A 15,085-nucleotide genomic window follows, 5' to 3' on the forward strand; every position below is an offset into this window, starting at 1 on the left:
AAATTCTCTGTTCCTCAGTTTCCTTATTGACAGAATGATTCCAGTAATATTATCATCATCATAAAGTCGTTGTGAAAATTTTAAATGTAAATTAAAAGTTGCAGAATAAAAGATGCCTGGAGCAAAGCACGTGCTTGGTATATATTAGCTCCTCTTATAAATCCAGTGTTTTTATCAGCTACATGGTGCTACCTAGACAACAGTAAATACTTAAAATTTTTTCAAATAAAATCTGAGCATTCTGTTCTAGGATTAAAATTAATCTTAGACGTTTACTTTTTTGTTGCTCTTGTTCTCAAATATACCCCAGTATCCTAAATACTCTTGCTTAGCTGTATACTACAGCAAATCAGGTATATTTTTTGAACAGGAAAATGTCTGTCTGCTTTTTGTAAGAATAAATTTGAAGTTTGAAAGCATTTCACAAATTTTAATCGGTCTCTTTGTTGCTGTCACCCTAGGAACTAACTTCACCCTTGCAGAGCTGGGGATCTGTGAGCCCTCCCCGCACCGAAGCGGCTACTGTTCCGACATGGGGATCCTTCACCAGGGCTACTCTCTGAGCACAGGGTCTGACGCCGACTCCGATACAGAGGGAGGGATGTCTCCAGAACATGCCATCCGATTGTGGGGGAGAGGGATAAAATCCAGGCGCAGTTCCGGCCTGTCCAGTCGTGAAAACTCGGCCCTTACCTTGACTGATTCTGACAACGAAAATAAGTCAGATGATGAGAACGGTAGGCCTGCTTCTTAAATATTTTTTAATGTTCTGGGTACTGCAAAATGTGGGGCTTGGGATGTTTTTGTGTTTTAATAAAGAGGCATATAAAAACCATTCATTTTCTTTTAAATCGACCTTGTCTACCCACGCTGAGCTGGGGGAAAATTAACCAGCAAACCTCAAACACACAAAAAATGAGGAGAGAATTTTAAAATCACATTTTGATGATAGCACACTATTCAGGCATCGTCAGTTGGTCTTATTAGCAAGTAAATTGCATCACAAAAGAAGCAACTTGATAAACTATGACCTATACCTAGAAAATGTCCTCTCTCCACAAGTTTCTAGGTCTTTGTATTGATTTCCCCTTCCCAGTAAATGGCACCCTGGGTTATTTTTTTTCATGAAGAACTCTTAAGAATCCTACCTTATCTTAGACTTTCATTTCCAGGCGGCAATGCCTCATATCCGTATTGGAGATCAAACTTGGAACAGATGCTCTGGAGTTTAATAATGACAAATAGGAAGAGACTTGTCTTCAAAAAAGTATTCTCGTCTGTGTTTACTTTTCTCCTTGGTACCTATGTAGGTTCACGGCTTCCCACACCTTCTGTCACAAATCACTGTTGCTTTATCCATCAGCTTTGTGGATGTGTTTTAATGAAATTTTGAAAATTGAATGCTTCCGATCATGAAGCAGTAAATATAGGGAAGCCTAAGCAAGTCATTAAAGAGAGAAGGTGCTTATTTGTGGCTTTCTTAGCAACTCAGGACCGTGTTGAGTCCAAAACATTTTTTAAAAGATAAATTGCATTAGGTATGGTGGATTTATTGAGAAAACATCAGATGCTATGTGGTTTGTTATGAATATATTGTGTGTTTGCTAAAAGAATTACCGTTAAAATGTTTACAAATAGATCAGTTAAGAAGGTTTCCATAAATATTATAAACCTCTACTAGAGCAGCTCTAAGTATTTTCTTTCCTTTAAAAAAATAAAAGAAAGAAATTGGCAGGCAGGCAGGCAGCTTGTTGTAAATACAAAAGCATAGCTAAATATCGTTTATTCTCCAAACCGTGTTGAAAACACATCATTTCCTGGGTAAGTTGCATATATTCTAAAAGATGTCACTGTGTTGCATTTAAATTTATGTTTAATTGTGAAATAATTTATTCTACAGTGAGGACAAGGGGATGTGTCTTCCTTATGTCTCAGTTCAGGTAGCTAATCAAGGTGTCCTCTCAAGGAAAAATCTGCACTTGACTCCTTTTGAATTTTAACAGAATTCTGACACTTGGTACATTCAGCACTCTAAAGGTGCTTATTTGTTGGGAAATTACTTTCAGAAGTTTTCATAAAGGCATACATTGAATCCATTTACTGATGTACTTTTTCCACTTCAGTGTGTGTCAGGTACTATTTAAATGGATGCACTTTGATTGCCTAATAAATAAAATCATTTGTAATCCAAGAATTTACGGCATATCTTAAACAAGATATTTTAGCAAATGTTCCACGGTTGGAATTCTCGCTGGTCTCATAGGCACCATCTATAAAGAATTATTTATACATATTCCTAGAATTCACACCCTTTCTTTTTTAAGCTGTATACATCTTAAAAACTCAACGAATAAGGGGAGGTTTCCAGAGAAGAAAAGGGAGCAAAAAGGCTTGCCTTGAATTTACCTACAACTGTTAGAGTTGAGGGGATTTTACAGGTAAAGATGTAAACCAACAGTAGTTGCTTTTTTCCAATATCATTTGAAACATATTCGGTTTTCACCTTGCGGCACTCTGTATAAATCCCTGTGTACTGATAGGAAATAAACCCTTAGATACAGTGTGGCGATTTTTCCCTGTAATGCTAGTTCTAATACAATCAGAATTGCATAAAGGACTTAGATAATGTACTTAGAACCAGGAAGCCGTTCTTTTGTTCCTGAATCTGGCAGAGCTTCTGAAGGGGGGATTCTGAAGCCAGAGTTCAAGCTTAGGTGATAGATGGTTATTTAAAAATGTACAGATAGAATGTGTTTCCTTTTTTTAAATTTTTTTCAATATTTCACAGATTCCAAAGATGTATATGACGCATGCTCTTTTCTCCTTGGGGGCCAGAAATAAAAACAAGAAATTGTACACGTCACATCATAAACTCCTCAACCAAATAAAAAGTGAGGTGTGAGCTACTCTGCAGCCTGAGGTGTTAACTTCAGTCAACTTCTTGCCCTTTCTTTTTGATAAATTCTATTTAGCTCCCCCCAAAAAATCAATGCGTTTTCACCTCACTGGTTTTATGAAGTTTGGGAATGTATTATCATATAGATTGACAGTTGCCCCACTGGTTCCACACCACAGCATGGACACTTACAAAGCCATCATTAATTTCTCACACTCGTACTCCGCCATGGCTTCCTCCGTAATAAACACTCTGTCCTTCAGAACCAAATCAATAACCTTTTAGATATGCTTCTCTTGAAGAGGAAGTAACGAGAATCTATACTCTGAGAAAGAAGCCCTCCAATTCCATTTTAGATTTTAAGGATATGTGGCCATGGAATGAATCTTTTCTTTGGACCCCATGTATTTTTATTTCATTTTTATGGTGGGATCTTGGGGTACAGAGATTTTCACAGCGCTTACTTAAAATTGCCTTAAAAAATTCCTAGTGTGGTTTTGCTAAGCATAGGTAGCAAGTAAAGACATATCTCAAAAATCAGCTTGGCTTTCTATAGCCTAAAATATGGATCCAACCTTCAAACTCATGTAATAAAAACCCCTGTCAACAGTTCTTCGTACGTGCTGCTGTGACAAAAATGACCTACTAGTAACCAGTAACTTGAAAGTCCCATCACGCCAAACACACAGGTGAATTTATCCTATAAATGCATTTATAAAGCAGGCTGGCTCTCGGCACCTAATGGATTTGTGTGAAGTGTGTTTGGGGAACCCAGGTGCTATTAGATTGTGAGTCCTCTTGGAAGAGGTCTGTAGTGTTCCTCTCTCCTCAAGAGAACTTGAGTGCACCCAGGTATTCGTCGCAGGTTAATGGAGACATGGGGCGTGAACTCAGATGGGAGACAGGCGTTCCCTTAGTACCAGGACACTGTCTGTAGATCGTTACCTCCAACTACATGGCCTTCATTTGTCCTAGGAGGTGAGTTTCATAAGTCTTCTTTCTTTCTCTTCAAAAAGCAGCTCTTCAGTAGATTTTACATTAGAGTATCCTGTAAGCAAACACACCCAAGACCTGCCAGTGGGTTTCTATTTCTGTCCCACTCTATTCCTCTTACATATTCTTAAATTTATTTTGTGTTTTATAATCCGCTCTACTCCTTTCTCCCCGCCCCCAAGCCACATGTAAAAATTACAGAGTGCCCGGAACAAATATAAAATCGTACTAACAGCACCAGACAGTGATAGCCAAGAGCTCATAATTTTGCTCTTCACAAAAGCAAAAATGTTCAGAGTAGGAATAGTTAAAGAGGTAAGTACAAAATCATAGGGTAATAGTTGTACTTTTGATGTTGATATGTGGCTGATTTCTTTTTCAGCCAGATTTTATGGGAAAAAACTTCCATGGTGGCTAAAGAAAATGTTCCTCAATCCCTTAAAAATAAAACAAAAATCACACTTTAATCCCTTTTGGATGACCGTTACTTCAAATTGCGTTTCTAAACTTTATCTTTTTTTTTATACTTTCAAATTTGAAAGAGCAGCACTTACAAAGAAGAATGTGAAATGAGTTATCACGGATAGAAAAAAAGTGAAGGGCGTGAGCACCAAATGTCGCAGGTTCTTAGTCTTGTCTCTTCCTAAATGCAAGGATGATTTGATTTTAATAACTCTGGTCCAGTTCCCTGCACGTCCACATACTAGCGGCTCTAGGGGCACCTTATCTTACAAAAAGTTATTCAGGGGAGTCCTAAATATATGATTATCACAGTGTTAAAATACAGCTGATAATAGTATAGAAACAGAAACAAAATTTAGGAATATCGCATTGTCACATGGCACGATACAGAAGCAAGAGGGAAACTGATTGGTATTTTGCAAATGCATCTAAATGGGACCTCAGAGATTCAGGTTTTTGGCATATTAAGCAGTGCTTGCGTAACTTTAAAGTAGAACAGAGTACTTGAAGGAGTGTAAGAGTATGTGCCTGATTTCCAGGACTGCATGTTCCAGATTATAAACTTTAGTGGCATGGTTTTTCGTTATTTATATATTTCTTTCTTTCCTTTGGTGGTTTCTTTCATGTTTGTTAATGCTCAGAGGGGCTATCAAGCAATGGCTGCATTCAATAAATACAATAAAAAAAAATGAAGCATTAAGCCTTACTTTTGGCAAGGGCAGCCTGATTATTACACATGTAATCTCCAGGCCTTCAGGGAGACATTGGGTTTGGTGGATAATCATTTGCTTTTTAAGCTGCTGAGTTTCTGATGTCTGTAGTTTCACTTCAGTTAAGAGCAAAGGCAGTAACCAGCTGAGACGCACCATGTTCGTGTCAGCTCGCGATTGGAAGCCTCTTAACTCAGAAGAAAACTCTTAACTTTTTTGCTTATTGCTCGGTCACTTTTTAGTTTAGTTGTTGTTTGTCAAGGATCAAATTAAATTTAAAGATGGGGGAGAGATGTAATCAAGTATTAAATAAAATGAGTTAAAACTAAGGAAGTTGATAGTATATATTTTCTACACACAACTGAATCAGGATGAATTGCTCAGAACCTAAAATCAAATCAGACAGGATTTGAGAAGTGCATATGAAAAGTAATGAGACATTTCAATTACCCATTCTGAAACTGGGATGTGTGAGGGGAAGGGGAAAATTTCAAGTGATACATTTGTAAATAGAACAGAAATTGCAGATATGTACCTATTACGTCTATATGCTTATACACAAAGGAGAAAAGGTTACTGGTGATGTAATGTTCAGTATTATTCGGTACTAGCTGAAGGAACTGCCTAGAAGATTGTCCTTTCACGGTTTCCCTAAACTCAGTTTGAGGAATGTTAAAGCAGTAGAAGGTAGAGGTAAGTGAGTCACAGAATAGTCATCAGCTACAGAGGTGATGGACTATGTATATAGTCCACGAGCGAATCTAGCCCGTGAGTTATTTCATTTGGTCAGTGCAGTGTTTAACACATTGTACATTATTAATCAACATCTTAAGAAGGGGAGATTTCATATTAGAAATTTTCATTTTTGGCTTCTCTTGCAGTGTACAAGACTCATTAACATTTGTCCAGGTTTCCCCCTGGACAAACAGGCATAGAAGCAGTAACCATAGCAGCTCTAGACAAGCCCATTTCATCTAGTTCATCTGAGCTCCCTCCACACTACTCCTATCAGTTAAGGTCTGCCTTAGCCTTTGTAGCACTTGAATGGCCAAACTTGACCTATGTACAAACTGTAAGGAAATCAGAGTTCATAAAAATGTAGAAAGAAAGCCAGAAACCAGCAGTTGTAGCTTACTTTAACATGTGTTTAGCATAGTGATGTTACTTCTTTTCTGTAAGTTTGGCTTATCTGTAAAATGGGTTTACTTTTGCTCTACCAAATTTCTAAAATAGTTTAAAGGGGTTCCAATAAAATTAAATCAAATGAAAATCAATTTAGCATGGAAATTAATAAAATAACTGTATGTGTGGGCCGGGGGAGGCTAAGTGGCTGTTACGCCGTCCCCATCTTCTGAAGTAGATGCCCTGATGTATTGAACAGTTAAGGTCAGAACCTTTAATTTTAACACATATATTTAAGTTATTTTAATGTAAAAGTATCTAGATGGACTTTTAGGAAATAGATGGAGGGAGAACGTACTTTAAAAACTTTAGCTACTTCACATATATACACTGCAAAACGTAAAGTAGATGGCTAGTGGGAAGCAGCTGCATAGCACAGGGAGATCAGCTTGGTGCTTTGTGACCACCTAGCTGGGTGGGATAGGGAGGGTGGGAGGGAGGGAGACACGAGGGGGAAGAGATATGGGAACATATGTGTGTGTGTGACTGATTCACTTTGTTATGAAGCAGAAACTAGCACACCACTGTAAATCAATTATACTCCAATAAAGATGTAAAAAAAACCACAACTTTAGCTACTTCAGCTGATTAAGGAAAACTCTGAGGCTTTTCAGGAGGAAGCCATTCAAAGAGGAGGAAAATGACTTCGTACTATGTTCAACTTGGTCAGGCGAGTGGTTTATGGAGTCCGTTATAATGAAGTGAAAAACAATAAAGTAAAGACTAGGAGAGGAAAATGCAGTGATATATGAAGACCTCCAGCACCCCAAAAGAGAAAGACTAGGAGCGTTGTTGGGTTATGCTGAGTTGGGAAAAAGGGGGGTCAGAAATCGTGCTCCACAAACTAAGGAACGTTCGTCTGCATGGATAAGCAGGATATACAAGTATTGTTCAGGGACGGCTCTGAATCACAGTACAATATACTCCCAGTTCTCTTTGTATCCTAAGGATATGTGTGAAGGAGAGAAGATAATTGAAATACAAGCATGTTTACTAATGGAAGGGATTGAAATATTTGAGTTAGCATTCTTTGGAAACTCCATTCGTGGAGTTTTATACTGGCCTGGCCTGAAGTGGGTAGAAGAGATCGACACTATAGCAATACTATTTATGCTTGTGTTAAATGTGAAAAAGGAGGGTGTGGATTTACGTGGAGAGAGCTAGGCTCACAAGAAGGTTCAGGGAATATTTCTTTATAGTGTATTTTATGCAAGAAATTACACTATCACACATTCACTGATCCAGAATGATCTTTGAAATATTTTTTTTTAGAAAAAGAAAATTGGTATTTGGAAGGTAATGCACATTGGTTAAATATGCATATTTTAATGCACACAACGTATGTGATGCTGATAAAACTATGTTCTGTTTTATTTAGTATTGACAAAAAGTAAGTAATCACACATGAGGAGACACTTCAGTCTGGGGGATCCTTATTTTATTTCTGAAAAAAATTTCTGAAAAAAAGTTGAGCTGTTGGATGCTCAACATTATACAAAGCTGTTGTGTGTCTCTTTGTATTTGTGTGTCTGTGTTGTGTGTGCATGAATTTCAGTTGGGAGGAAGGATGTTATTGAGAGGGATGGATATCAGGAAATAGAAATTGATCAAATGCCAGGGAAATGGTATCATAAGGGTATTTATGAAAATGCCAGAATGAGTACTGTTGATGTTTTGTAGTGTACAGTTTTAGGAGAAGGAGAAAAGAGAGACCTGTGCTGACCTTCTTATAACTTGAGCTCTGTTGGTCACTTTAAGGCCTCAAGCCACTGTTCCAAGTATATCGTTCCATCCGTGTACCTCAGAATGAATGTAACAGAGCCCACTTTCTCTCAATTCCCACATAAGAACTCTTGCCTCTTGGCAACCCTGAACCAGTTTGAGTTGTCAGAGAAATCAGATGTGATTTGGTGGGGAGGCTAATTTAGTTGCAGCATAAAATGTATTCTTCTCTATCTCTCCTCCCTTCCCAATCATGATCTCTTTCCCTAATGCTTTACCCCCCTCACCCTGCATCTAGCAAAGATCACCCCATCAGTGAACTAATTTCTTTTTTCTTTCATTCAGCCCGCTTGTTAAAATTGGTGGGATCATGTTTCCAAAATGTGATTTGAACATCATGGTTCACTGGGTTGCAGAAAAAAATTAAAGCTTTTATTTAAAGGTACATTTCTTTTCCTTTATCCTTTAAAATTTCTATTTTTTGAGTGTATTTTATAGTGCATGTAATGTATTAGTGTATGTACACACACCCACACACGTATATGGTAGAGTACATAAATGTAGAAATGTATATATTGGAAGTGTGTCCAAAATTTTTATGTTGATGTAGATATATAACAAAATGTTAAGTGACTATTGTTTTAGACATTTTATTTCCCAGGAGATGAAGTCTAAGCAGCAGTCTCTCCTTGGAATATTTGGATAATCCATTATCTTGTGGCAACCTAACAGATTGACTTTCTTGTTGTTCAGAGCTGTCTGTACCAATCATACCTTACTCTTTTTTTGATACAATTCCCATTTTCTTCTCTCAGTTCCCCGTGTCAGCTTCCAGTTCTTTTATGGATAGATAACAATATTTACTTTGCTGTTTATTGAAGAAAGCAAGCACCCCTATACATTTATAGAGAAATCCCTGTCTCTTCTCAGTAGAGAAATAAGAATATAAACATTGGATGTATCAGCTGACTGGTATAGTAGGGGCACCTTTAAGGAGACAGTTGTAATTAGGTTGTAAATGAGGATTAGAACTCATATAAGTGGGAATGAGATGATGGATATTCTAAATGAAAGAAAACCAATGTGTATGGTGGTTTGGGAATGAGGAGATGGTGCAAAGATGATGATGATTTTTCAGGAACATTGTCTTCCCCAAAATTCCAACTCAAGTCAGACTAATGGGAACATAGTAATTTCACTGGACAGCAGTAGATATATAACAGTAGAGGTGTAAGAACTAGATGACCAAGAGCTTTGAGTTATGGTCTGACCAAGGAGAGTTAGAGAAGAACTAAAAGTTTATTTGAGCAGGAACAGTAATGTTTTAGGAAGCATCTAATTAAAGCACACACGCATGTACACACACACACACACACACACACACACACACGTTTGGACAGGAAGGTAACAAAATTAGAAGCAGTGATATCAGAGAGAGAAGCTGTAATCTAAGTAGGAGGACCCAAGAAATCTCTGGATTACATAGAGTCCTTCTTCTTGGCATTTCAGTAGGAAAAATTAATCCCTGATTAGCATATGAACATTGAATATTTATAATTAAAATATTAAAATTTGAAAAAGCATCAATTTGAAGCTCACAGAGTACAGAGAATGTTCCTTACAGAGGAATCTGTTATGCTTGCACATATAGTACAGTATTACAACAGCCAGACTCCAGTGTTTATTACTTTTAAATCACATGATTAAATAATAAAACAGCATCAAATATTGCTATGGACAGGGAAAACAGGTCATAATATTATTTTTAAAGGAACAGCTAGTGTGTTGTAGGTGAACTTTGGCTAGAACTATTCCAGGTTGATTAATAGTTTCTTGAAGATTATTTCTGTTTCTATATCCTTGTTGCTCTTCTGGAATCATATTCTCATGTAATTTGTTGAAGTTCCTCTGTAACTGTGTTGTTTCCCTTTCATCCCTAATCCTTTATATTTTTATCCCTCATTCTTTTACAAAAATCAGTCTTGAAAGAGATATATTTATTTTTTTCTTTCAAGCTTTCTGTTTGTCTTTATACTTTTCTCTAGTTTTTATCTTTTTTCATTAAGTTCATTTTCACAATTCTCTCATTTTAATTTTTGGAGTATATTTTGTTTTTTTTGTAACATTTTAAGATGAGTATCATGTTTTGCAACTTTCAATTTTTCTTCTTAAGTAAGAGTAAATATATTTACCAGGTTCCATAGGATTTGATACAAAGTGTTGTCCTCTTCATTGCTTTCTAAAGATTCTCAGCCATCTGGACTCTTAAAATAAAATGGAATCCTAATGCTACCAATTTTTACTTTAGTACTAATAATTGCTGGAAGAAGCCAATTTTTTGTTAATTCTTTATAATGTCCGAATTGAGATATAAATAATACATAATATTAACATATATTAATACACAATATATGTACATAAATATACATATGTGGAGACTACATACTTTTGCAAAGTATATCTGAAATATATGAAAATATCCATGTATGTGTGTGTATCACCACATGTAATTTGACACCAGAAATAACCATGGTTAATATTTTGGTGCATATTTTTTGCAGTCTGTGTGCTGTGTGTATATGTGTGTATGCAGTGTAAATATTTGTACAGAGTTGGCATCATGTTTTTTTTCCAGTAAATCTATTATTATAAACTTTTTCCCATGACATTAATTTCTGCAATAGTTAAGGGGTTCATAGAATTTTTGTGGCATGAGACATTTCCTCAGTTTTCTTTCAGTGGACATTTAAGTTATTTTTTTTAGAAACAATAAAGTGTAGTATGATGAGTAAAATCCTTGTAGCTAAATTCCTGTGCACATCCCAAATTCTTTTCTTATAATAAATTTCTAGAAGATTTAGTACATACATGGTTATTTAAAATGGTAATCATTTTCCACCAATTTCTTTATAGGAATGTTTACCCTTGCACCAGCACTATGTGCAAATGACCTGACACGCACACTTGTGCTCAGAAGTCACTGAAAACTATCTTAATATTTTTCCTATTTATTGATGAAAATATTTTTATCATTTATTTGAATACAAGTAAGGCTGAGCAACAAATCATGTGTTTTTGTCTATTTGTATTTCTTATTTTACGATTTAGATACCCTCTCCAGGTGAGAAGATATTGGAATCATCCTTCTCATTTTTTAGTTTGTACTAACTTTTTACAGTGCCTACAGTGACCCCAGAGTAAGTCCTGTTGTGCTTTGTTAGTTCTACAGATGGTTTAAAATGTTCATTTATAGGTATGAAAATCATTTGGCTACGTTCTCAAAATCATATGACTTATTTTCTGTGGAATAGAAATTAGGAATATATATATACAATAGAAATACATATGTATATACATACACACACACATGTAATCTATCAGGCTTGAAAGCTGGCAAACCATTTTAAGTGGTTGCATTAACCAAAGAAGAAAAGCTAACTCTGAGTAGGGTAGGGAATTTTTTTCCATATTGACTATTTCAGCTGTTGCTCAGAATGCAGGACTTTACTTCAGATTGTTAATTTATAACAAACCACGGATAGAATTGCATTCCACATGATGAAAGGAAATTCACATCTGCTAAGACAATCTGCAAGGCACCTTGAGGAGATAAAATCAAGTAAATGATGTATTAAATATTCTTAAACTTCCTCCATCTATGGTGCCTTTGATTCAATGAGGATAGCAATCATAAACACAGTGGTATTCCAGCTATTGGTATTTTTACAAAATAGGTAGTTCTGCATGCAAGATAAATATCTCAGTACATGAAGAAATACTCTGAAAATAATCATGGGGTAGCAATTACTGTTATAATAAGCATATGGCTGTGCTAATATAGAGTGTTGCTTAATAATTGATGTTATAGGGAAAAAAAGAGTAGAAAAAGTTCTGTATTCTGGGGCATCCCCTAGTACATTCAGAAAAGAAAAGACCCTAGTGAAATGCAGAGCAGTTAAGAGAATATGGGCTGTCTTCCACTTCGGCTGATACACATTTATGGCTGTGAACAGCAAGGCACATTGGGAAGGCAGGAAGTATACAAATCAACTTAATCTGTCCCTCTGTGGTATTTCAGGCCCGCCACAATATAGTCCAATTTTATGTTTTTAGCCCTTGCTCCTGCTTCTCCTCTAAATATATTTTCAGCTCCAACCCAACTGGACTACTTATTTTTTCCAGAGCATACGCTTTCCTCTGGTGTCTTTGTTTGACCTGTTCCCTGTGCTTTCATTGTTATCCCCAAACCTGCCCATCTATCACGTTTCCTTACATCGTCAAAGAATTATTTAAGTTGCCAAGTACTCTGGGGAACTATTTTGCTCTCTTTAACTATATATGAACTTCCACTCGTTTGAATTCTTTAGCATTTTATTTATCCATTTGTTTTGGAACTGAGGGGAAATGGTGCAGACTTCATCAAGCTAGAGAAGTAAATGATTCGAGATACATTTTGGAAATACAATATATAGAACTTTATGCTGGTTTGAATGTAGGTGCCAATGAAAAAGAGCTATCAAGAATTACTGACTTTAGTGATTGAAGGGATTCCTGGTTACTAAGATGGGGAATATTTGGAAAGGATAGGATTTGGGGGCTGAACCAGAGTTTCATTTTGGACACTGTTAAGTAACATGAGACATCCAAGTAGAAAGGTAATGCGGTTAGTTGTGTAATTATTAAAAATGGAACTTAGAGGTGAGGTCTGAACTAGAGACCTCAATTTGAGATTCAACAGCATGGCAGTGGTCTCTTTGTATATATACATGGAAGAAAAAGAGCTCACACAAGGAGAAAGGCAGGGAAGGAAGAGTAAAGAGTTATTTCTTGCAACAACCAAGACAAGAGATGATAGTGTCTAGGACCAATGACGGTGGTGATAAATGGTCTGATTCTCGGTATATCTTGAAGGTAGAGGTAGTAGTATTTCTAGGTGTGTTGGCCAATACGTTTGTGAAAAAGGGGTGTCAAAGGTGACTCTCAAGTCCTTTACCTATTTTCTAATCAGGTTATCTGTATTTTGATACTGAGTTTTAGGAGTTCTTTATATATTTTGGACATTACTCCTTATCAGATATATGATTTGCAAATATTATGTCCCATTCCATTGATTGCCTTTTCATTCTCTTGATAGTTCCTTTGCTGTGCAGTAGCTTTTTAGTTTGATGTAGTCCCACTTGTCTAGTTTTGCTTTCGTTGCCTGTGCTTTTGTTGTTATCAAATTCAAGAAGTAGTCGCGAAGATGAATGTCACGATGTTTTCCTCTATGTTTTATTCTAGTAGTTTTACAGTTTCAGATCTTGTCTTTAAATCTTTAATCCATTTTGAGTTGAATTTTGTGTATGGTGAAAGATAAGTGTTCAATTTCATTTTTTGCACGTGAATATCCAGTTTACTCAGCGCTATTTGTTGAAGAGACTGTACTTTCCCCACTGTATTTTTAGCACCCTTGTGAAAGATCAGTTGACTTCATTTGCATGAGTTCATTTTTGGGTTCTCTGTTCTGTCCCATTGGTCTATATGGCTGTCTTTATACAAGTAACATAATGTTTTGATTGCTGTAGCTTTATAATATATTTTGAAATCAGGAAATGTGATGCTTTGTTCTTATTCTCAAGAGCTCTTTGGCTATTTGGTGTCCTTTGTGGTCCCATATGAATTTTAGGATTGCTTTTTCTATTTCTGTAAAAAAACTGTCATTGGGAATTTTGAGTGGGATTGCATTGAATTTGTAGATTGCTTTGGGTAGTATGGACATTTTAACAATATTAAGTCTTTCAGTCCATGAACATGGACTGTCTTGCCATTTATTTGTGTCTTCTTTCATTTTTTTAATCAAGATTTTGTAGATTTCAGCATACAACTCTTGGTTAAGTTTATTCCTAAGTATTTTATTCTTTTTGATGCTATTATAAATGGAATTATTTTATCGATTTCCTTTTCAGATAGATTACTGTTAGTGTGCAGAAATGCAACTGGTTTTTATATGTTGATTTTGTGTCCTGCAACTTTACTGAGTTCATTTCTTACTTCTACCTGTTTTTTTTGTAGAGTCTTTAAGATTTTCTACATATAAGATCTGCAAACAGATCATTTTACTTCTGCCTTTTCAATCTGAATGCCTTTATTTCTTTTTCTTGCCTAATTGCTCTGGCTAGAACTTGCAGTACTATGTAAAATATAAGTGGTGAGAGGGGGCATTCTTGCTTTGTTCCTAATCTTAGAGGAAAAGCTTTTGCTTTCTCCAAAGAATATATTCAGATGGCCAAGAAGTATATGAAGAAATGCTCAACATCACTGATAAGGAAGTGCAGATCAAAATCATAATGAGATATCATCTTGCACTTGTTAAAATGACCACTATGCATTAAAAAAAGGATAAAAGTGTTGGCGAGGATACAGAGAAGTTGGCACTCTTGTACACTGTTGTTGGGAATGTAAAATGGTGTAGCCTCTATGGAAAACAACATGACATTCCTCAAATAATTAAAAATGGCATTGCCATATGATGCAGCAATCCCACTTTTGGCTATTTGTTCAAAGGAATGAAAATTGGGATCTTGAAAAGATGTATGCAGCTCTTGTCACTGTAGCATTATTCGTGATTGAATAATGTAGAAACAATCAAATGTCCATCACTGGATGAATGGATAAAGAAAATATGGTATATACATACAATGTAATATTATTCAGCCATAAAAAATTAAGGAAATCCTGCCATATGTGACAACATGAATAAACCTTAAGAACATTATGATATGTGCAATAAGCCATTCACAAAAGGACAAATACTTCATGATTTCACTTATATGAAGTATCTAAAGTAGTAACACTCATGGAATCAGAAAATAGAATGGGGGTTGCCCCCTAGGGGTTGGGGGCCTGGGGAAAATTGGGAGTTGCTGTTCAATGGATATACAGTTTCAGTTATGCAAGATGAGTAAGTTCTAGAGATCTGCTGTACAACATTGTGCTTATAGTTAACAGTAGTGTCCTGCACACTTAAAATTTTGTTAAGAAGGTAGATTTCATGTTATCTGTTCTTACTACAATAAAAAAGAAAAGAAAGGAGAAGAAAAGAAAAAAGAAAAAGATGATGCCAAGGCTTTGACTGGAGGTA

At 36.0% G+C, this 15,085-nt stretch overlaps 1 protein-coding gene across 2 annotated transcripts in view; it reads left to right on the forward strand.

The window, feature by feature from the left end:
* Positions 1-15,085, forward strand: part of TENM2 (teneurin transmembrane protein 2) — a 990,950-nt gene that overhangs the window by 74,886 nt on the left and 900,979 nt on the right. For both annotated transcript variants that reach the window (XM_065874146.1, XM_065874147.1), the window contains exon 2: positions 462-737. In XM_065874146.1, the coding sequence (XP_065730218.1) occupies positions 462-737 (276 nt within the window). The remainder of the gene's footprint in view (positions 1-461; positions 738-15,085) is intronic.

This window comes from Phocoena phocoena, chromosome 3, assembly GCF_963924675.1.
Source record: "Phocoena phocoena chromosome 3, mPhoPho1.1, whole genome shotgun sequence".
NCBI classification, from domain to species: domain Eukaryota; kingdom Metazoa; phylum Chordata; class Mammalia; order Artiodactyla; family Phocoenidae; genus Phocoena; species Phocoena phocoena.